This window comes from Salmo salar, chromosome 23, assembly GCF_965601325.2.
Source record: "Salmo salar chromosome 23, fSalSal1, whole genome shotgun sequence".
NCBI lineage: Eukaryota > Metazoa > Chordata > Actinopteri > Salmoniformes > Salmonidae > Salmo > Salmo salar.
The window spans coordinates 52,816,477-52,838,425 of NC_138313.1; the positions used below are offsets into that span (position 1 = coordinate 52,816,477).

General features: G+C 42.6%; 2 protein-coding genes across 2 annotated transcripts in view; one reads left to right on the forward strand and one right to left on the reverse strand.

Moving 5' to 3' along the window:
* The window catches only part of stra6 (signaling receptor and transporter of retinol STRA6), a 71,463-nt gene extending 65,311 nt beyond the window's left edge, over positions 1-6,152 (forward strand). Inside the window, exon 18 of the mRNA XM_082968228.1 lies at positions 1,880-6,152. Within this exon, the coding sequence (XP_082824354.1) occupies positions 1,880-2,130 (251 nt within the window). The 3' untranslated portion in view covers positions 2,131-6,152. The remainder of the gene's footprint in view (positions 1-1,879) is intronic.
* Positions 6,153-7,090: 938 nt separating this feature from the next.
* islr2 (immunoglobulin superfamily containing leucine-rich repeat 2) lies at positions 7,091-12,106 on the reverse strand. Its single transcript, XM_014170434.3, has 3 exons — positions 11,802-12,106; positions 10,541-10,790; positions 7,091-10,101 (listed from the first exon to the last, which is right to left on the reverse strand). The coding sequence occupies exons 2-3, from the start codon at positions 10,775-10,777 to the stop codon at positions 8,179-8,181; spliced, it is 2,160 nt and encodes a 719-aa protein (XP_014025909.3). The 5' UTR covers positions 10,778-10,790; positions 11,802-12,106; the 3' UTR covers positions 7,091-8,178.
* Between the last annotated feature and the right edge of the window lie 9,843 nt (positions 12,107-21,949).

Sequence of the window (21,949 nt, forward strand, 5' to 3'; positions counted from 1 at the left end):
GGTTCAACTGGTGTTGGGACGGCCCGTTAATTGGTTCAACTGGTGTTGGGACGGCCCGTTAATGGGTTCAACTGGTGTTGGGACGGCCCGTTAATTGGTTCAACTGGTGTTGGGACGGCCCGTTAATTGTAGATGTTCAGTTAGACTGGTTGTTCATTTTGACACGCTGAGTGACTGAGGGTGTGGTCACTGAAGGTAGATGTAGCCACAGGATTCCTCCATGGAGGTATTTTATTTTTATTCAGTAGGATTTCTGGGTAATGTAGAGCTTTCTTATCCAATAGGATGTCTGGGTAATGTAGTTTTTATTCAGTATGACGTCTGGGTAATGTAGTTTTTATTCAGTAGGATGTCTGGGTAATGTCGTTTTTATTCAGTATGATGTCTGGGTAATGTAGTTTTTATTCAGTAGGACGTCTGGGTAATGTAGTTTTATTCAGTAGGACGTCTGGGTAATGTAGTTTTTATTAAGTAGGATGTCTGGGTAATGTAGTTTTATCCAGTAGGACATCTGGGTAATGTAGTTTTATCCAGTAGGACATCTGGGTAATGTAGAGTTCAACAAGCCAATAAATGAACTGCCGTTGCTTGTCTGTATGTTGACTGTAATGCGTCGTTGTCATCCTCCTCATCCTCCTCCTCATCGTCAGTGATCATCTGTTGTATTGCGGAGATTATCACTAGAGCTGTTGATTACACAGATGGTCTGCTGTAATAGACTGGTTCATATGTATGGGGCCCAGAGGGAGGATTCAGTGGCCTTATTCCAAATGGCACCCTATTGCCTATATAGTGCACTACTTTAGACCGGAGCCCCTTACCGCACTCCATACGGAATAGGGTCCCATTTGAGACGCAAGCCAATGTGTTAATGTTCAGCTCAATATGGTCCTACCTTGCTGCTGCTATAGCTCACAGGATTGCAATAGGATTGCTTTGTGTTATTGCTTTTTTCCCCCCCCCCCGGTTTTGTAATTGTGTAGCTCCCTACTGGCTTCCAAATGCTTTAACCCTTATCCAAAAGACAGGTTTTCCTAAATGAAGTTATAAGATCTGTGTCGGTCTGAACATCTCTCTGTGTCTGTCTGAACATCTCTGTGTGTCGGTCTGAACATCTCTCTGTGTCTGTCTGAACATCTCTCTGTGTCTGTCTGAACATCTCTGTGTGTCGGTCTGAACATCTCTGTGTGTCTGTCTGAACATCTCTCTGTGTCTGTCTGAACATCTCTCTGTGTCTGTCTGAACATCTCTCTGTGTCTGTCTGAACATCTCTCTGTGTGTCGGTCTGAACATCTCTCTGTGTGTCGGTCTGAACATCTCTCTGTGTGTCGGTCTGAACATCTCTCTGTGTGTCGGTCTGAACATCTCTGTGTGTCGGTCTGAACATCTCTGTGTGTCGGTCTGAACATCTCTGTGTGTCGGTCTGAACATCTCTGTGTGTCGGTCTGAACATCTCTGTGTGTCGGTCTGAACATCTCTGTGTGTCGGTCTGAACATCTCTGTGTGTCTGTCTGAACATCTCTCTGTGTGTCTGTCTGAACATCTCTGTGTGTCTGTCTGAACATCTCTGTGTGTCGGTCTGAACATCTCTGTGTGTCTGTCTACTCATTCTGTGAACCATATAGATACTAGCCTTCCCTTTAGCTCAGTTGGTAGAGCACGGTGTTTGCAACGCCAGGGTTGTGGGTTCAATTCCCATGGGGGACCAGCAAAGGAGGAAAAAAAAAAATGTATGGAATGTATGCATTCACTACTGTAAGTCGCTCTGGATAAGAGCGTCTGCTAAATGACTAAAAATGTAAATGTAAAATGATACTCTGTGTCTGTCTACTCATTCTGTGAACCATATAGATACTCTCTGTGTGTCTCTCTCCCCCAGGCATCCAGCTAGTCAATCAGGAGAAGAAGCTGCAGCATAAAGTATCCATCTCTAAGCGGGCACGGGGCCACTGGCAGCTCCTCTACACCCTGGTCAACAACCCGTCGCTGGTGGGCTCAAGGAAGCACTTCCAGCTTCAGAGGAGCGAGAGCTTCTTCAACGGAACACCCAACTGGGCTGCGAAGGAGGGGATCAAGAAGGAGGCAGGAAACACGGAGGCAGGGAAGGAAACGGAGGCAGTGACTAACTGAGACTGAAGGTGTCTCTCAGGCTTGGGGGTCAATTCCATTCCAATTCAGGAAGCAAACTGAAATTTAAAGCCACATTATGTAACTTTTTTTTTTTTTTTGGGGGGGGGGGGGGGTGACCTGACCAAATTCCCATAGAATTGTGAGTCATAGATCTGTCATTCACATTGAAAGCCAGTCTGTTCTGTGTGCTATTTCTACGCTTCCCGTTCTTAAGTTTCGGTTTTGTACACCAGCCTCAAACAAGATTTTTTGCTTCTTTAAAGATATTTCACAGTGGTTTAGACGGTTTAGATTTATTATGATCCCCATTAGCCGACACAGACGGAGACAGTTAGTCTAACTGGGGTCTGATACCATGGAGACAGCTAGTCTAACTGGGGTCTGATACCATGGAGACAGCTAGTCTAACTGGGGTCTGATACCATGGAGACAGCTAGTCTAACTGTGGTCTGATACCATGGAGACAGCTAGTCTAACTGGGGTCTAATGCCATGGAGACAGCTAGTCTAACTGGGGTCTGATACCATGGAGACAGCTAGTCTAACTGGGGTCTGATACCATGGAGACAGCTAGTCTAACTGAGGTCTGATACCATGGAGACAGCTAGTCTAACTGGGGTCTGATACCATGGAGACAGCTAGTCTAACTGGGGTCTGATACCATGGAGACAGCTAGTCTAACTGGGGTCTGATACCATGGAGACAGCTAGTCTAACTGGGGTCTGATACCATGGAGACAGCTAGTCTAACTGGGGTCTGATACCATGGAGACAGCTAGTCTAACTGGGGTCTGATACCATGGAGACAGCTAGTCTAACTGAGGTCTGATACCATGGAGACAGCTAGTCTAACTGGGGTCTGATACCATGGAGACAGCTAGTCTAACTGGGGTCTGATACCATGGAGACAGCTAGTCTAACTGGGGTCTGATACCATGGAGACAGCTAGTCTAACTGGGGTCTGATACCATGGAGACAGCTAGTCTAACTGGGGTCTGATACCGTGGAGACAGCTAGTCTAACTGGGGTCTGATACCATGGAGACAGCTAGTCTAACTGGGGTCTGATACCATGGAGACAGCTAGTCTAACTGGGGTCTAACGCCATGGAGACAGCTAGTCTAACTGGGGTCTGACGCCATGGAGACAGCTAGTCTAACTGGGGTCTGACGCCATGGAGACAGCTAGTCTAACTGGGGTCTGACGCCATGGAGACAGCTAGTCTAACTGGGGTCTGACGCCATGGAGACAGCTAGTCTAACTGGGGTCTGACGCCATGGAGACAGCTAGTCTAACTGGGGTCTGACGCCATGGAGACAGCTAGTCTAACTGGGGTCTGACACCATGGAGACAGCTAGTCTAACTGGGGTCTGACACCATGGAGACAGCTAGTCTAACTGGGGTCTGATACCATGGAGACAGCTAGTCTAACTGGGGTCTGATACCATGGAGACAGCTAGTCTAACTGGGGTCTGACGCCATGGAGACAGCTAGTCTAACTGGGGTCTGACGCCATGGAGACAGCTAGTCTAACTGGGGTCTGACACCATGGAGACAGCTAGTCTAACTGGGGTCTGATACCATGGAGACAGCTAGTCTAACTGGGGTCTGACACCATGGAGACAGCTAGTCTAACTGGGGTCTGATACCATGGAGACAGCTAGTCTAACTGGGGTCTGATGCCATGGAGACAGCTAGTCTAACTGGGGTCTGATACCATGGAGACAGCTAGTCTAACTGGGGGTCTGACACCATGGAGACAGCTAGTCTAACTGGGGTCTGACACTATGGAGACAGCTAGTCTAACTGGGGGTCTGATACCATGGAGACAGCTAGTCTAACTGGGGTCTGACACCATGGAGACAGCTAGTCTAACTGGGGTCTGACACCATGGAGACAGCTAGTCTAACTGGGGTCTGATGCCATGGAGACAGCTAGTCTAACTGGGGTCTGACACCATGGAGACAGCTAGTCTAACTGGGGGTCTGATACCATGGAGACAGCTAGTCTAACTGGGGTCTGATGCCATGGAGACAGCTAGTCTAACTGGGGTCTGACGCCATGGAGACAGCTAGTCTAACTGGGGTCTGACACCATGGAGACAGCTAGTCTAACTGGGGTCTGACACCATGGAGACAGCTAGTCTAACTGGGGTCTGATACCATGGAGACAGCTAGTCTAACTGGGGTCTGATACCATGGAGACAGCTAGTCTAACTGGGGTCTGACACCATGGAGACAGCTAGTCTAACTGGGGTCTGATACCATGGAGACAGCTAGTTTAACTGGGGTCTGATACCATGGAGACAGCTAGTCTAACTGGGGTCTGATACCATGGAGACAGCTAGTTTAACTGGGGTCTGATACCATGGAGACAGCTAGTCTAACTGGGGTCTGATACCATGGAGACAGCTAGTCTAACTGGGGGTCTGATACCATGGAGACAGCTAGTTTAACTGGGGTCTGATACCATGGAGACAGCTAGTCTAACTGGGGTCTGATACCATGGAGACAGCTAGTCTAACTGGGGGTCTGATACCATGGAGACAGCTAGTCTAACTGGGGTCTGATACCATGGAGACAGCTAGTCTTACTGGGGTCTGATACCATGGAGACAGCTAGTCTTACTGGGGTCTGATACCATGGAGACAGCTAGTCTAACTGGGGTCTGACACCATGGAGACAGCTAGTCTAACTGGGGGTCTGACACCATGGAGACAGCTAGTTTAACTGGGGGTCTGACATAACGAAAAAAAGACATTACAGACAAAATATTTTACAATTTATATAAATTTAAAAACATTAGCGTGTAGTGTGTGTGTGTGTGTGCATCAGTTGCACGTCAGTACATACCGTAAACAAGTTGGTCACATGGTATAACGCTTCTCTACTCTGCTTGTTTTGTCACTTTTAGTAACAAGGAAATGGGAGAGCTCAATACTGCACCTTTTAAAATATACATTTCCTTATTGATTTTCAATGAGGGAAAATTGGAATTGGAATTAAATTTTTACTAGCAGAATTGACTGAATTGGAATGGCCTTTGTTGTTGTATGGATGGCTCTTGGGCAGATTATGACTGTAGATGTCTATGCATTGATCTGACTACATTCGTTCAAGTTAAGTTTACTTATGGCCCGTAGGTATTCTGACTTGAGTTTTGTGTCCTTGCCTCTGTTTTTCATGCAAGTTTCCCCATTGAATCAATCAATCAATTTTTTTTTTTTTTTTTATTATTTTGTTTAGAAAAATGGAAGGATTAGATCTAAACGTCGTAGACCTTCTAGCTCAGTGCCTCAGGAAGTCTGTCTTCTACCTGTCTAAGGGCTTGTGTCCTAAATGGTACCTTAGTTCCTATATAGTGCACTACTTATCAGCCCTGGTCCAAGGTAGTGCTACATAGTGGCACAGGAAAGGTAGTGTGACACTGAACTCCTGTCTGACCATAGCCTGGAAACCTAACTGATACACTCCATTTTACCACTGGAAACAGAACGTATCATCTTGGAATCCAGGCTAGTTTGACCATGTATAAGTGGTTAGAATGTAACTATTTATTAATATACAGACTGCTCTGTAATGGAAGATTATAAAGTAACTGTTAATTTTCAATGTTACACTGACTGGTGTAAATATCTATTGTATGCTGGAAGCCAAATTGAATTGTTCCAAAACGGTACATTTCTATTCTGATTCCAGGCTAATAAATAATACCTTTATGTTGAAAATGTATGAAATGGCGATTTAAAACGTAGAGAGATGAAACTGTTTGCTTGAACTCTTTGCTGAAAGGTCATCTTGTACCTCTTATAAAATATCTCTACTATAATTCCGCTGATATAGGTTTTTTTTTTGGATTGTTATTTTTCTCAATTTATAGTTGTGAAAATGTTACTTCAATATTTATCTCTTCAGGATCATCTGCTTATTGCATTTCAAAAGTGACAGTAACTCAAGTAGCTTTTGAATGAAATAAATTAATTTATGTATGATTAACATGAAATTAAAACGAAAGACGACGAAAGATTTCCGTGTCGATTTATGTGTGTCAAGTAAAACGAAAACCAAAAATGATTTCGTTTCGTTAGGAAATGCATATCTTTGTCATGTTGCTTTTCAGGAAACGTTCGATATTAAATATATTTTAGCTAAATTATCAGCGATATATACTGATGTTTTGAAAGATGTTTTTTTTTTACCCCCATATGGTTGATGTTTGTGAACAATTACGCACCTGTTCATAGCCAATCTTTTATAACATTTCTATGTAGGCTATTTAACGAATCAATCATGCGGAATAAATGTAATTGTATGTAATCGGGAAAGAAAACAACTGATATAAATTAATGAAGAATAGTACTAAGAATACTTGGTGTGATTGTGTAAGCTCCATAGCCTACCATGAGAAGAAAGGGAGGTGTATCGCTCGGACGTTGTCCTCCTGCAGCCTGCAGGACAGGTCCATTTCCCGTGATGCGGCAATGACAAGTGAGTTTGGTCAAAAGCAGCGCTTATATAATGTTGATGCACAAAAAGGTAAGTATATCATTCTGTTCATAAATAAATTCAAAAGGCTTTTTGTGTCAATCACTTTTTTTTTTTTTCCTTTTACAATTTGAAGAGAAAATAAAGCAGTCCAGCATCGCACAATTTTAAACCGTTTGCTTACGCGTATCCAACAAATGCATTTGTTCACGCTATAGCTCTGTAATATCAGTAAGACATATCACCCGTAGACAATGTTTCCGTACCTCCCTGTGATACAAAACAAGCTTCAGGTGGATAGACCGCTAACAGGCGGAATCACGGCCAACGCCCCAGTCCCTATATAAACAGCATTTTATTGTTTCATTCACAGCAGTGTATAGTCACACAAGTACCAAACCTTACCCCGTCGAGTTAAAAGGAAGTTCAAAACAGTTTTCTGACTCAATGACAGGAAATAGGAGAATTTAGAAAAAAAATGTTTTGGGATATTTTATTAATTTCACGTACATAAAATCATATAAAAAAAATCTTGAAAGATCGGGGGATATTTGTACAACATCGTCCGAACAGTAATAGCTCACCAAAAAACTCACTATGCATAAAATGACAGGACATTCACAGCAACGAGACGCTCCTTGACGCCTCAGTTAATGATACTGTAGACGGATCATTTAGCTATACTTTAATATAAAAAAAAAAAGAGAGAACCGTTCAATTTTACTGGGTTTTTACATCACATATCGACATTTAAAAAATATCTAAAGTCCTATAGTCTACGCTAATTTAAAACCACACATGAAGAAAATACGTCGTGTGTGTGTGTGACATGCCATGGATGGACACGTTTAGAATCGTTGAATATAAAGACAGTAGGATAACAAGCACCCCTGTTGTTGTTTCGTTAGTTTTTTAAAGTCACACATATCTCGAAGAGCCCCACATTACATTAAACAACATCCAGTTGATAGTGAGCTGGGTTTTAGCCCAGACACAGCACGTGCCTTCACAACATAAAGTCATTTTTTTTTCTTCTTCCGTTTTTTTTTGATAATCTCACAGAACAATTAAAAATAAAGGGTCTGGTGTTACGCAACGAGGTGGACGCGTTTGACGCCCGCGTCTGGGTTGTACAACACCGCAACCTACCGAAACTGACGCTGACGTGAAAGCGTACAACTTCCTACGCCCTGCATGAAGGGGACATCTCAATGACTTATGCTTTTTTTTGTATTTTTTTGTTGTTGTTGCAGTTAGCAGAGGTCTGTTTTTAACTGTAGAAAAACTGTGCTTGCAGTATTGTTACTGTAAGAGGAATGTTGTAAGTTTTATATACACAATACCATTACTTTTACTGCACAACTTTTTATTTTTCCCAGTCTCTTATTTGGGTTATAACTGATCGCTTACTTTCTGAGGTAAAATGAGCTAATCCACCTTCATCAGGGCTATCATATTTACGTGAAATAATGATAGGTGAGTTACTTGGTTTAAAAATGTAGTTGATAGTAACTATTTTACTCCCTTCCCTTCCCTTCCCTCCCCCAGTAGCATCACACAGCTCCGTTCAGCGACTTGGCTCTTTGTAATTACCGTTTCCGTCTTCAGAGATATTCACCGCCTCCGCCCCCAACGGTAATCTATCGCTGTACTCAGATCCCACCTCGAATTTAGAAGTAGAACCTGGGATGGACTCGGTAACCATGCTCCCCTCCACCTCTTCCCCGTCCTCGCCGTCCTCTCCGTCCTCGCCGTCCTCCCCGTCCTCGCCGTCTTCCATTTCACTCGGGTCGAAATTCTTTTCCAACTCGACAAAAGACGCCCGGGGGTCGAAATCGCCTCCGACCATCTGTTTCTCCATTTGATCTGGGTTCTTCAGCGCCGCCTTCATGATCAATTTATAAGTCTTTCCTTGGTACTTGTATAAGAGATGACAGCATGTGGCTCCCAGCAGAGGGATTGTAGCCAACGCCAACAGGAAGGTACTAACAACCACTATGATTAACAGAGAAGGAATCTTCTTCCTGGTTGTGAAGACTACCTGGACCTGACAGTCCTGCCCTCCGTAGGTCAGACACAGGGTGTAGTTTGTGCCTGGTTGTAGGCCCTGGAACTTATAGGTGTTGATCCCTTCCTCTATCCGGGACCACTGCACCACTGAGTGTCCGTTACCAGTGTTAAAACACAGATAGAGCATGTCCAGAGGGGTTTTGGTTGAGCCTTGATAGAGGCTGAACGGTTCTTTGTTAACGGTTTCTAGGTTCTCATTGTGGCTGAGGTGAAGGTTGTTCTTACTGTTGGGGAGCTGAAGAGGATTCAGCTGGACTTTGGCTTCGGTCTCGGATACTTCCAACGCGATGACGCCGAAATCAAAGGTGTACTGCTTCAGCTGATCCAGACTGAGGTTGAATGCGTGATTGGAGATGTACTGAGTGCCATCGCTGATGCCACACTTACTGGTAAACGGTAGCTCCTCTGAGCCCCCGCCAGCCTTCACTGAGCCATCACTGTATTTAACAGACGACCCAGTCGGAACGTTCTTGGTCTTCTCAGAGTCGGACTTGGGCCAGTCGATGATATTGTTGGTCATCTTAGGCCCCGGCTTGTTTCCACCGGACGGACGGAGGATCTTATCTGCTGTGGTGTCCAGCATGGAGTTAATGGCTAGTTTCTTGGTGCCCGCCACTACTACCTTCGCTGTGCTGTCTGCTTTACCGAGGTCGTTGACAGCTGAGCAGCTGTAGTTCCCATCCTCCTTCTTGCTCACACGGGGGATGACCAGAGTGCCGTTCTGGAAGACCAGGAACCGGCCGTTGGTAGTTTTATCGTTGATGGGCGAGTCGCTCTTCTCGCTGACCTCAGAGGGCAAACTGAATGTGAACTTCTGGTTCCCTGCATTCACCACCTCCCAGCTGACCTCTGGTTTGGGGTTTCCCTTGGTATCACAGTTGAGGATCACCATAAACCCTTCGTATAGCTCAGTGTTGTCCAGGTTGGGCTGATAGGTGATGGACACCGTCGGGGCCTTGCAGTCCAGCTTGGGCATCTTGGTCACCAGGGCCCCTTTCAGATGTTCAGGGGCCTCGCAGACAATAGAGTCCTGCTCTGGGACAGAGATTTTAGACTCCGTGATCCAGTCTCTCAGCCACTCCAGACTGCAGGAACAGGTGAAAGGGTTGTTGTAGATCTGAAGGTGAGACATGGAGCTCAGAGAGCTGAAGGTCCCCTGAACTATAGTAGTGAACTTGTTATTGTTGATCCTCAGGGACCTCAGATCTTTGAGAGTGGAGAAGGCATCTTTAGGAAGGTTGATCATCTCGTTGTTGTTCATCTTGAGCAGCTGAAGGGCGGTGAGGTTGGTCAGGTCCTCCCAGGGGAAGCTGATGATCTTATTGTAGCTGAGGTCCAGGTTGCGTAGCTGAATCAATGGGGCCAGAGTGTCCCTCTCCATGGTCACAATCTCGTTGTGGGCCAGCCATAGGGAAGTCACCTGAAGAACAAGACTTTATTCATTCAAATCTGTCTTTCACTACACCAGTAATATAATATATGATATTTAGCAGACAGTTTTTAACAATGGGTGGCCCCAGGGAGAATCGAACCCACGGTCCTTGGTATTGGATGAACCATGCTCTACCAACCGAGCCACCACACACACACACACACACACACACACACACACACACACACACACACACACACACACACACACACACACACACACACACACACACACACACACACACACACACACACACACACACACACACACACACACACACACACACACACACACACACACACACACACACACACACCACACACACACACACACACACACACACACACACACACACACACACACACACACACACACACACACACACACACACACACACACACACACACACACACACACACACACACACCTGGGTGACGTTAATAAAGCTCTTGGCCTTCAGGAGTTTGATCTTGTTGGCGGAGAGAGAGAGGGTGGTGACGTTAGATGGGAGGCCTACGGGCACCAGCAGCAGGTCTTTGTAGGCACAGTCAGCGAACTGGTGGGCGTATTTATCCAGACAGCTACAGGGTTCTGGGCAACACTGAGCCAGACCCAACACAACGGTCCACACCGACAGGAGACTGACCAGACGCCACGACGCCATTTTCTTTCAACAACTGAGAAGAAGACAAAGGGATGTTAAATTAAATGTATTTATTCGTTGTAGTACACGCACACACAGATTATCTTCAGGAAATGTAGCTTTATCACAGACAATGATTTGTTCTGCTTCATCTATAACAGATCTAGAAATGGCAGCCATAATGTTCGACATGGAATTAATCCTTAGCATAATGAATACATCCTGTTGCAGTACAGCGCTAGAGTAGAGACATATCTCTGGGAATATGGGACACATATATATATATATATATATAATATACATAATATGCATAATATGTGGGTAAACTAGGGCTAGGCTGTCTCAGAGAGGCTTCGTGATTCTGCAGCCTGCAGATAAAATACAAACACAGTCAACAACAACAAAATCATCTATGGAACAAGTTTACAATACAACGTTGATTACTGTGATTGATTCAACAGATTTAACCTTTTAACTTACTTTGACATTATTATTAAAAGGTTTAGGGCGATCAAATTCCGATCAAACTCAGATAAATTCGTATAGCTACAATTTCACGTCTTCAAACTTTACTATGAGAAAGTGGTTTTTGGTGGATTTCGGTTTTTTTTTTTTTTTACACTTCACATAACGGTGCCAGCGAGCGAGGTTAGCGAATGAGAGCTTTGGCGCAAACCGCAGAGCGCACCAAGAGATGCCTCGCTGTCCGTGGTGCTGAAACGGCGTCGGGCGACGGGGATTGCTTGATGCCGCCAAAAATACATTTTCGATGTCATTTCAACCTCTGAAGTTTAATCCAATTAATTATAGTTCATTCTGAACAAAGTATCCAACAATTGTGGTAAAATATAGAAAACTGTTATGTTTTTCCCTGATGAGACTTTATCAAACAGGAATTGTAGACCTCAAATGGATGGGATTTACGTTATAGGCTTACATTTGATAATGATCTATCTAGTCCACACATTACAGCATAAATACAATCATATGTATGTCATAATGTGTAAGATAAACAATAATCTCCAGTTTACTTTTTGATCCTTACCTGTCCGATATTAATTCCCAATCCTTGTAGTTTTTTCCTAACAGGGCACTTTGGATTATATCCTCTTTTTAACACAGATTAGTGGTCGAAAAACAACTAACGTCTTCCATAGTAAAATCCTTTACTGGGACTTTTCTCCACGGTGATAACGGTGAAGGTAGGCGGTGGAGAAAACATGTTTTCTCTCTCTGTGTGTGTAGGATGCTGTTTTTCACCTCTCGCGAGTGACTTGAGAGGACCGATCCGGTCCACTGCGCGCTCCCGCGGTCAGTAACAGAGCGACGGGAGGGTTTGTGAACGCGCAGAGACAGCCTCTCCCATCCTTTCATCAGTCCTGGATGAAGAGACATAAGGGCGCCGTGTTCGCCTCGCACCCCCCCCCCCAAAAAAAAGAATATCAATAATTTAGATATTAATGTTTAATTCATTGTTATGTCAACCTAAACTTATCTCTGACCCCATTCTCGTCAGTGTTGCTTTTTCCCGTAAAGAGGTCTAGAGAGACGACCATACCGCAGAAGATGCCCAGTTTTTTTTGTCAGAACTATGAATTCAGATTGGGATTTAAATATACCCGAATAGCTGTATTTGCCTTTGGCCTATTTGGATGAAAGATAAATGGAACAAGAAAAAAACCGAATGACAGAACAGGAAGACGTGAGGTCCCTCAATAGCAATGGAAAATATAGGGCTACAGGGATAATACTATAATAATACTACATTATTAAAACTATAACAAGGAAGGCATTGGGGCTAATTCATTCATTGGAAAATATGTATATATCGATATCGACTGAAAAAGTGACTGAAAAAGTAAGTTGGATGGGGGGGGGGGGAAAGGACGATAAAAAAAACTATAGGCCTCTTGACCATCCCCACCGTGCACCCATAATGCACCTTGCTCATCCAAGACAAAAGAAAATCAGTTTCCACTTCGGTAGCAAATAACATTATATTTTTGGTTCTGATTTATTTCTTATATACATCAAATCAAATCATCTACCTGAATAGAGGTGTTGGATTCCTGAAAACTTTTGTATACATCCAATATTTGTCATTGTATATAAGATATATCTTATATTTTTCCTACCATGCGATCTTTTTCCAATGTTGTGTGTTGTATTTATCCGGACAACATCAGCAAACAACTGGAGAAAGATTGAACAAGTCAACACTTCCGTGATTCCCTCCAAAGACATGACAAGACAACTAACTGATCACCATATCCCATCTAGTGTCTATCAACAGTACTGCACCATACACTCACCACAGGAATACTATAAAATACACTCACCACAGTAGTACTATAAAATACACTCCCCACAGGAATACTATAAAATACACTCCCCACAGTAGTACTATAAAATACACTCCCCACAGTAATACTATACAATACACACACAGTAGTACTATAAAATACACTCCCCACAGGAATACTATAAAATACACTCCTCACAGTAGTACTATACAATACACTCACCACAGTAGTACTATAAAATACACTCCCCACAGTAGTACTATAAAATACACTCCACCCAGTAGTACTATACAATACACTCCCCACAGTAGTACTATATAATACACTCCCCACAGTAGTACTATATAATACACTCCCCACAGTAGTACTATAAAATACACTCCCCACAGTAGTACTATACAATAACACTCCCAACAGGAATACTATAAAATACACTCCTCACAGTAGTACTATACAATACACTCCCCACAGGAATACTATAAAATACACTCCCCACAGTAGTACTATACAATACACTCCCCACAGGAATACTATAAAATACACTCCCCACAGTAGTACTATACAATACACTCCCCAAAGTAGTACTATACCATACTCTCCCCACAGGAATACTATAAAATACACTCCCTACAGTAATACTATAAAATACACTCCCCACAGTAATACTATAGCATACTCTCCCCACAGGAATACTATAAAATACACTCCCCACAGTAGCACTATAAAATACACTCCCCACAGTAATACTATAAAATACACTCCCCACAGTAATAATATACCATACTCTCCCCACAGGAATACTATATAATACACTCCCCACAGTAGTACTATATAATACACTCCCCACAGTAGTACTATACAATACACTCCCCACAGTAGTACCATACAATACACTCCCCACAATAGTACTATACAATACACTCTCCACAGTAGTACTATACAATACACTCCCCACAGTAGTACTATACAATACACTCCCCACAATATTACTATACAATACACTCCCCACAGTAGTACTATACAATAACACTCCCTACAGTAGTACTATACCATACACTCCCCACAGTAGTACTACCATACACTCCCTACAGTAGTACTATACCATACACTCCCCACAGTAGTACTACCATACACTCCCCACAGTAGTACTATACAATACACTCCCCACAGTAGTACTATACAATACACTCCCCACAGTAGTAGTACCATACACTCCCCACAGTAGTACTATACAATAACACTCCCTACAGTAGTACTATACAATAACACTCCCCACAGGAATACTATAAAATACACTCCTCACAGTAGTACTATATCATACACTCCCCACAGTAATACTATACAATACACTCCCCACAGTAGTACTATACCATACACTCCCCACAGTAATACTATACCATACACTTCACACAGTAGTACTACACATTACACTCCCCTAACTAATACTATACAATACACTCCCACAGTAGTACTATACCATACACTCACCACAGTAGTACTATACAATACACTCCCCACAGTAGTACTATACAATAACACTCCCTACAGTAGTACTATACCATACACTCCCCACAGTAGTACTACCATACACTCCCCACAGTAGTACTATACAATACACTCCCCACAGTAGTACTATACCATACACTCCCCACAGTAGTACTATACAATGCACTCCCCACAGTAGTACTATACCTTACACTCCCCACAGTAGTACTGCACCATACACTCCCCACAGTAGTACTATACAATACACTCCCCACAGTAGTACTATACCACACACTCCCCACTGTAGTACTATACCTTACACTCCCCACAGTAGTACTATATAATACACTCCCCACAGTAGTACTATACAATACACTCCCCACAGTAGTACTATACAATACACTCCCCACAGTAGTACTATACCACACACTCCCCACAGTAATACTATACAATACACTCCCCACAGTAGTACTATACAATACACTCCCCACAGTAATACTATACAATACACTCCCCACAGTAGTACTATACCATACACTCCCCACATACACTCCGTACTACTGTGGGGCGTGTATGGTATAGTACTACTGTGGGGAGTGTATTTTATAGTACAACTGTGGGGAGTGTATTTTATAGTACTACTGTGGGGAGTGTATTTTATAGTACTACTGTGGGGAGTGTATTGTATAGTACTACTGTGGGGAGTGTATGGTATAGTACTACTATGGGGAGTGTATAGTATAGTACTACTGTGGGGAGTGTATTTTATAGTACAACTGTGGTGAGTGTATTTTATAGTACTACTGTGGGGAGTGTATTTTATAGTACTACTGTGGGGAGTGTATTGTATAGTACTACTGTGGGGAGTGTATGGTATAGTACTACTATGGGGAGTGTATAGTATAGTACTACTGTGGGGAGTGTATTGTATAGTACTACTGTGGGGAGTTTATGGTATAGTACTACTGTGGGGAGTGTATTATATAGTACTACTGTGGGGAGTGTATTGTATAGTACTGCTGTGGGGAGTGTATTTTATAGTACTACTGTGGGAAGTGTATTGTATAGTACTACTGTGGGGAGTGTATGGTATAGTACTACTGTGGGGAGTGTATGGTATATTACTACTGTGGGGAGTGTATGGTATAGTACTACTATGGGGAGTGTATAGTATAGTACTACTGTGGGGAGTGTATTGTATAGTACTACTGTGGGGAGTGTATGGTATAGTACTACTGTGGGGAGTGTATTGTATAGTACTACTGTGGGGAGTGTATTGTATAGTACTACTGCGGGGAGTGTATTGTATAGTACTACTGTGGGGAGTGTATTGTATAGTACTACTGTGGGGAGTGTATGGTATAGTACTACTGTGGGGAGTGTATGGTATAGTACTACTGTGGTGAGTGTATGGTATAGTACTACTGTGGTGAGTGGATTGTATAGTACTACTGTGGGGAGTGTATTGTATAGTACTACTGTCGGGAATGTATGGTAAAGTACTACTGTGGGGAGTGTATTGTATAGTACTACTGTGGGGAGTGTATTGTATAGTACTACTGTCGGGAATGTATGGTATAGTACTACTGTGGGGAGTGTATGGTATAGTACTACTGTGGGGAGTGTATGGTATAGTACTACTGTGGGGAGTGTATTTTATAGTACTACTGTGGGGAGTGTATGGTATAGTACTACTGTGGGGAGTGTATTGTATAGTACTACTGTGGGGAGTGTATTGTATAGTACTACTGTGGGGAGTGTATTGTATAGTACTACTGTGGGGAGTGTATGGTACTACTACTGTGGGGAGTGTATGGTATAGTACTACTGTGGGGAGTGTATTGTATAGTATTACTGTGGTGAGTGTATTGTATAGTACTACTGTGAGGAGTGTATTTTATAGTACTACTGTGGGGAGTGTATTTTATAGTACTACTGTGGGGATTGTATAGTATAGTACTACTGTGGGGAGTGTATTGTATAGTACTACTGTGGGGAGTGTATGGTATAGTACTACTGTGGGGAGTGTATTGTATAGTACTACTGTGGGGAGTGTATTGTATAGTACTACTGTGGGGAGTGTATTGTATAGTACTACTGTGGGGAGTGTATTGTATAGTACTACTGTGGGGAGTGTATGGTATAGTACTACTGTGGGGAGTGTATTGTGTAGTACTACTGATTTTACTTTTGATACTTAAGTACATTTAAAACCAAATACTTTTAGACATTGACTTAAGTAACATTTTACTGGGGAAAATGTCATTTTTACTTGAGTGATTTTCTTTTAAGGTATCTTTACTTTTTCTCAAGTATGAAAATTCGATACTTTTTCAACCACTGTGTGGTGCTGTGTCTATCACCAGTCAGTAAGAGTGGTGTAGTACTGCGTCTACCACCAGTCAGTAAGGGTGGTGTGTCTATCACAAATCAGTAAGGGTTGTGTGTCTATGACCAGTCAGTAAGGGTGGTGTGTCTACCACCAGTCAGTAAGGGTGGTGTGTCTATCACCAGTCAGTAAGGGTGGTGTGTCTATCACCAGTCAGTAAGGGTGGTGTGTCTATCACCAGTCAGTAAGGGTGGTGTGTCTATCACCAGTCAGTAAGGGTGGTGTGTCTATCACCAGTCAGTAAGGGTGGTGTGTCTATCACCAGTCAGTAAGGGTGGTGTGTGTATCACCAGTCAGTAAGGGTGGTGTAGTACTGTGTCTATCACCAGTCAGTAAGGCTGGTGTGTCTATCACCAGTCAGTAAGGGTGGTGTGTGTATCACCAGTCAGTAAGGGTGGTGTAGTACTGTGTCTATCACCAGTCAGTAAGGCTGGTGTGTCTATCACCAGTCAGTAAGGCTGGTGTGTCTATCACCAGTCAGTAAGGGTGGTGTGTCTATCACCAGTCAGTAAGGGTGGTGTAGTGCTGTGTCTATCACCAGTCAGTAAGGCTGGTGTGTCTATCACCAGTCAGTAAGGGTGGTGTGTGTATCACCAGTCAGTAAGGGTGGTGTAGTACTGTGTCTATCACCAGTCAGTAAGGCTGGTGTGTCTATCACCAGTCAGTAAGGGTGGTGTGTCTATCACCAGTCAGTAAGGGTGGTGTGTCTATCACCAGTCAGTAAGGGTGGTGTGTCTACCACCAGTCAGTAAGGGTGGTGTGTCTACCACCAGTCAGTAAGGGTGGTGTGGATGTGTGGTCTGTTATACACCAGTCCAAAAGCCTAATGGTTGAAATGATTCCTATTATTTTAATTATGTTGGGTGATATTAGTTCATTAGGCCTACTTAGTACCCTAGTCATGATTGGTTATGTCTAATATTACAAGTTTAGGGATCATACCCTTTTTTTCCCCCCTTTTTCGCTTAAAATGACACCCAAATCTAACTTCCTGTAGCTCAGGCCCTGAAGCAACGATATGAATATTCGTGATACCATTTGAAAGGAAACACTTTGAAGTTTGTGGAAATGTGATATAAATGTAGGAGAATATAACACATTAGATCTGGTAAAAGATAAATACAAAGAAAAAAAAACGTATTTTCTTCTCTTTTTTTTCCATCATCTTTGAAAATGGAAGAGAAAGGTCATAATCATTTAGATGTTGGCCACTAGATGGCAGAAGTGTGTGTGCAAAGTTTCTGATTGATCAATTGAAGCATAGCATGCTGGACAATATTTTGTATCAAGTTTGCCCAATTGGTCAATTGATACATTTTCAAGTACATAACTATAGAGAACATACAAAAATGATATGGTAATAAAATATTTTTAGTTTACACACTCCCGGGAATGTAATACATGATGGATCATTAGCTTATAGACTAACTTTCACACATCTAGATGGCTGGGCGGGGTGGGTGTGGAGCCAGAGACAGCAGTGGGTTCAAACCTGTAGAACCCAGTTCCTACATTCTATCACTGGGACCCTCAGGATGACAAATCAGAGTAAGATTACTGAATGTAAGTACATTATTTACCTTCAGAGGTGAATGTATCAAACCAGTTTTTTGTTATTGTACACTCTCCTCAAACAATAGCATGGTATTTTTGTTCACTGTAATAGCTACTGTAAATTGGACAGTGCAGTTAAATTAACAAGAATTTAAGCTTTCTGCCCATACAAGACATCACTTTAGCGCACGCTAGCTCAAGGGGCTAGAAACCAGGGCTTAAAAAAAACAAAGGTGTCATTGTACGTTGTTGATTCATGTTTTCTTTTAAATCCACAATTTTGGATCTGGAATTGTTCTAAACTCTCTGGATTACAACCAAATTACGATGTGTTTTTAGCGGATCGCAAAATAACTTTTACATTACCATGTAGTTTACCAATACAATGGTCTGGCGGTGAAGTGGACGAACACGGTATTCATATCCCGAAAGAAAAATATTATGTCAGTACAATAAATTCGAACAGAAAATTGCTACCATGGAAAGGACGATACCTGTCTATTTGTGGAAAGATCACCCAGATTACCTCTTTAGTTATATTCCACTTGATTTAAAATGGCAAACCAGATCAAATTAAAACTTCTTCAGGCTAGGTGTCTATTTTTCTCCACTTCCTGTCTGACTGACGTGCCCAAAGTAAACTGCCTGTTACTCAGGCCCAGAAGCCAGGATATGCATATAATTGGTACCATTGGATGGAAAACACTTTGAAGTTTGTAGAAATGTTAAAATAATGTATGAGACTATAACACAGTTGATATGGTAGGAGAAAATCCAAACTAAAACCAACCAGAATTATTATTTTTTGAGAGCCCATGCTCTTACAATGGAAAGCTATGGGTCATATGCAATTCCAGCTCCCAGATTGCAATTCCTATGGCTTCCACTAGATGTCAACAGTCTTTGTTCAAGGTTTCAGGCTTGTTTATTCCCAAACGAGGAAGAATTTTGAGTTTTAGTACAGGGAGTCAGAGTTGTTAATCAGTCTGTGTTCGCGACGAAGAGGACACGCACCTGCTCATTTTACTTTCCTATTGAACAAACTTTTTTCTGTATTAAATATTATAGTTTAATTACATTTTAAAGTACCTGAGGATTAAATAGAAATGTATATGGAGTATATATATGGAGTATATACAGTGAGGGGAAAAAAGTATTTGATCCCCTGCTGATTTTGTACGTTTGCCCACTGACAAAGAAATGATCAGTCTATCATTTTATTTGAACAGTGAGAGACAGAATAACAACAAAAAAATCCATTTCAAAAATGTTATAAATTGATTTGCATTTTAATGAGGGAAATAAGTATTTGACCCCCTCTCAATCAGAAAGATCTCTGGCTCCCAGGTGTCTTTTATACAGGTAACGAGCTGAGATTAGGAGCACACTCTTAAAGGGAGTGCTCCTAACCGCAGCTTGTTACCTGTATAAAAGATACCTGTCCACAGAAGCAATCAATCAATCAGATTCCAAACTCTCCACCATGGCCAAGACCAAAGAGCTCTCCAAGGATGTCAGGGACAAGATTGAAGACCTACACAAGGCTGGAATGGGCTTGGAAAGACCATCGCCAAGCAGCTTGGTGAGAAGGTGACAACAGTTGGTGCGATTATTCGCAAATGGAAGAAACACAAAAGAACTGTCAATCTCCCTTGGGCCTGGGGCTCCATGCAAGATCTCACCTCGTGGAGTTGCAATGATCATGAGAACGGTGAGGAATCAGCCCAGAACTACACGGGAGGATCTTGTCAATGATCTCAAGGCAGCTGGGACCACAGTCACCAAGAAAACAATTGGTAACACACTACGCCGTGAATGACTGAAATCCTGCAGCACCCGCAAGGTCCCCCTGCTCAAGAAAGCACACATACATGCCCGTCTAAAGTTTGCCACTGAACATCTGAATGATTCAGAGGACAACTGGGTGAAAGTGTTGTGGTCAGATGAGACTAAATTGGAGCTCTTTGGCATCAACTCAACTCGCACAGTGTTTGGAGGAGGAGGAATGCTGCCTATGACCCCAAGAACACCATCCCCACCGTCAAACATGGAGGTGGAAACATTATGCTTTGGGGGCGTTTTTCTGCTAAGGGGACAGGACAACTTCACCGCATCAAAGGGACGATGGACGGGGCCATGTACCGTCAAATCTTGGGTGAAAACCTTCCCTCAGCCAGGGCATTGAAAATGAGTCGTGAATGGGTATTCCAGCATGACAATGACCCAAAACACACGGCCAAGGCAACAAAGGAGTGGCTCAAGAAGAAGCACATTAAGGTCCTGGAGTGGCCTAGCCAGTCTCCAGACCTTAATCCCATAGAAAATCTGTGGAGGGAGCTGAAGGTCCGAGTTGCCAAACGTCAGCCTCGAAACCTTAATGACTTGGAGAAGATCTGCAAAGAGGAGTGGGACAAAATCCCTCCTGAGATTTGTGCAAACCTGGTGGTCAACTACAAGAATCGTCTGACCTCTGTGATTGCCAACAAGGGATTTGCACACCAAGTGCTAAGTCATGTCCGGAACCTCCTGAGACGGCCTCCAGTCCGGAACCTCCTGTGACGGCCTCCAGTTTAAATATGGAGTTTATATATGGAGTTTATATATGGAGTTTATATATGGAGTTTATATATGGAGTATATATATGGAGTTTATATATGGAGTATATATATGGAGTTTATATATGGAGTATATATATGGAGTTTATATATGGAGTTTAAATATGGAGTTTATATATGGAGTTTATATATGGAGTTTATATATGGAGTATATATATGGAGTATATATATGGAGTATATATATGGAGTTTATATATGGAGTTTATATATGGAGTATATATATGGAGTTTATATATGGAGTATATATATGGAGTATATATATAGAGTTTATATATGGAGTTTATATATGGAGTTTATATATGGAGTTTATATATGGAGTTTATATATGGAGTTTAAATATGGAGTATATATATGGAGTTTATATATGGAGTTTATATATGGAGTATATATATGGAGTATATATATGGAGTTTATATATGGAGTTTATATATGGAGTTTATATATGGAGTATATATATGGAGTTTATATATGGAGTTTATATATGGAGTTTATATATGGAGTTTATATATGGAGTATATATATGGAGTATATAAACTCCATATATAAACTCCATATATAAATGGTGCAGCGAGACCCTCTACAACGTCCACGTCATCCACCAGTACGACCACCAACGGTGCAGCCATGGAAGACGATGAAATGGAGGAAGCACCTCTGGATCTAGGACCACCTGAGATTATTATGAACCCTCACCGAAGTGACCACTGAGGACCTCGTTGAACAGGATGTGGCCGTGGAGAAGAACGAGGAGACAAACGAGGAGAGAGAAACGAAGAGGAACGTCGTCATGCCAGGCGTCATCGGAGGTACCAGCCCCCCAGAGCCACTCGACTCATTTCAGCAGAGG

Bases quoted from the DNA above. Each gene is read 5' to 3' on its own strand.
- islr2 (XM_014170434.3), bottom strand. From the start codon at position 10,777: ATGGCGTCGTGGCGTCTGGTCAGTCTCCTGTCGGTGTGGACCGTTGTG. The intron at 10,102-10,540 runs GTGTGTGTGTGT...CTTGTTCTTCAG, and splicing joins GCTTTATTAACGTCACCCAG to GTGACTTCCCTATGGCTGGC.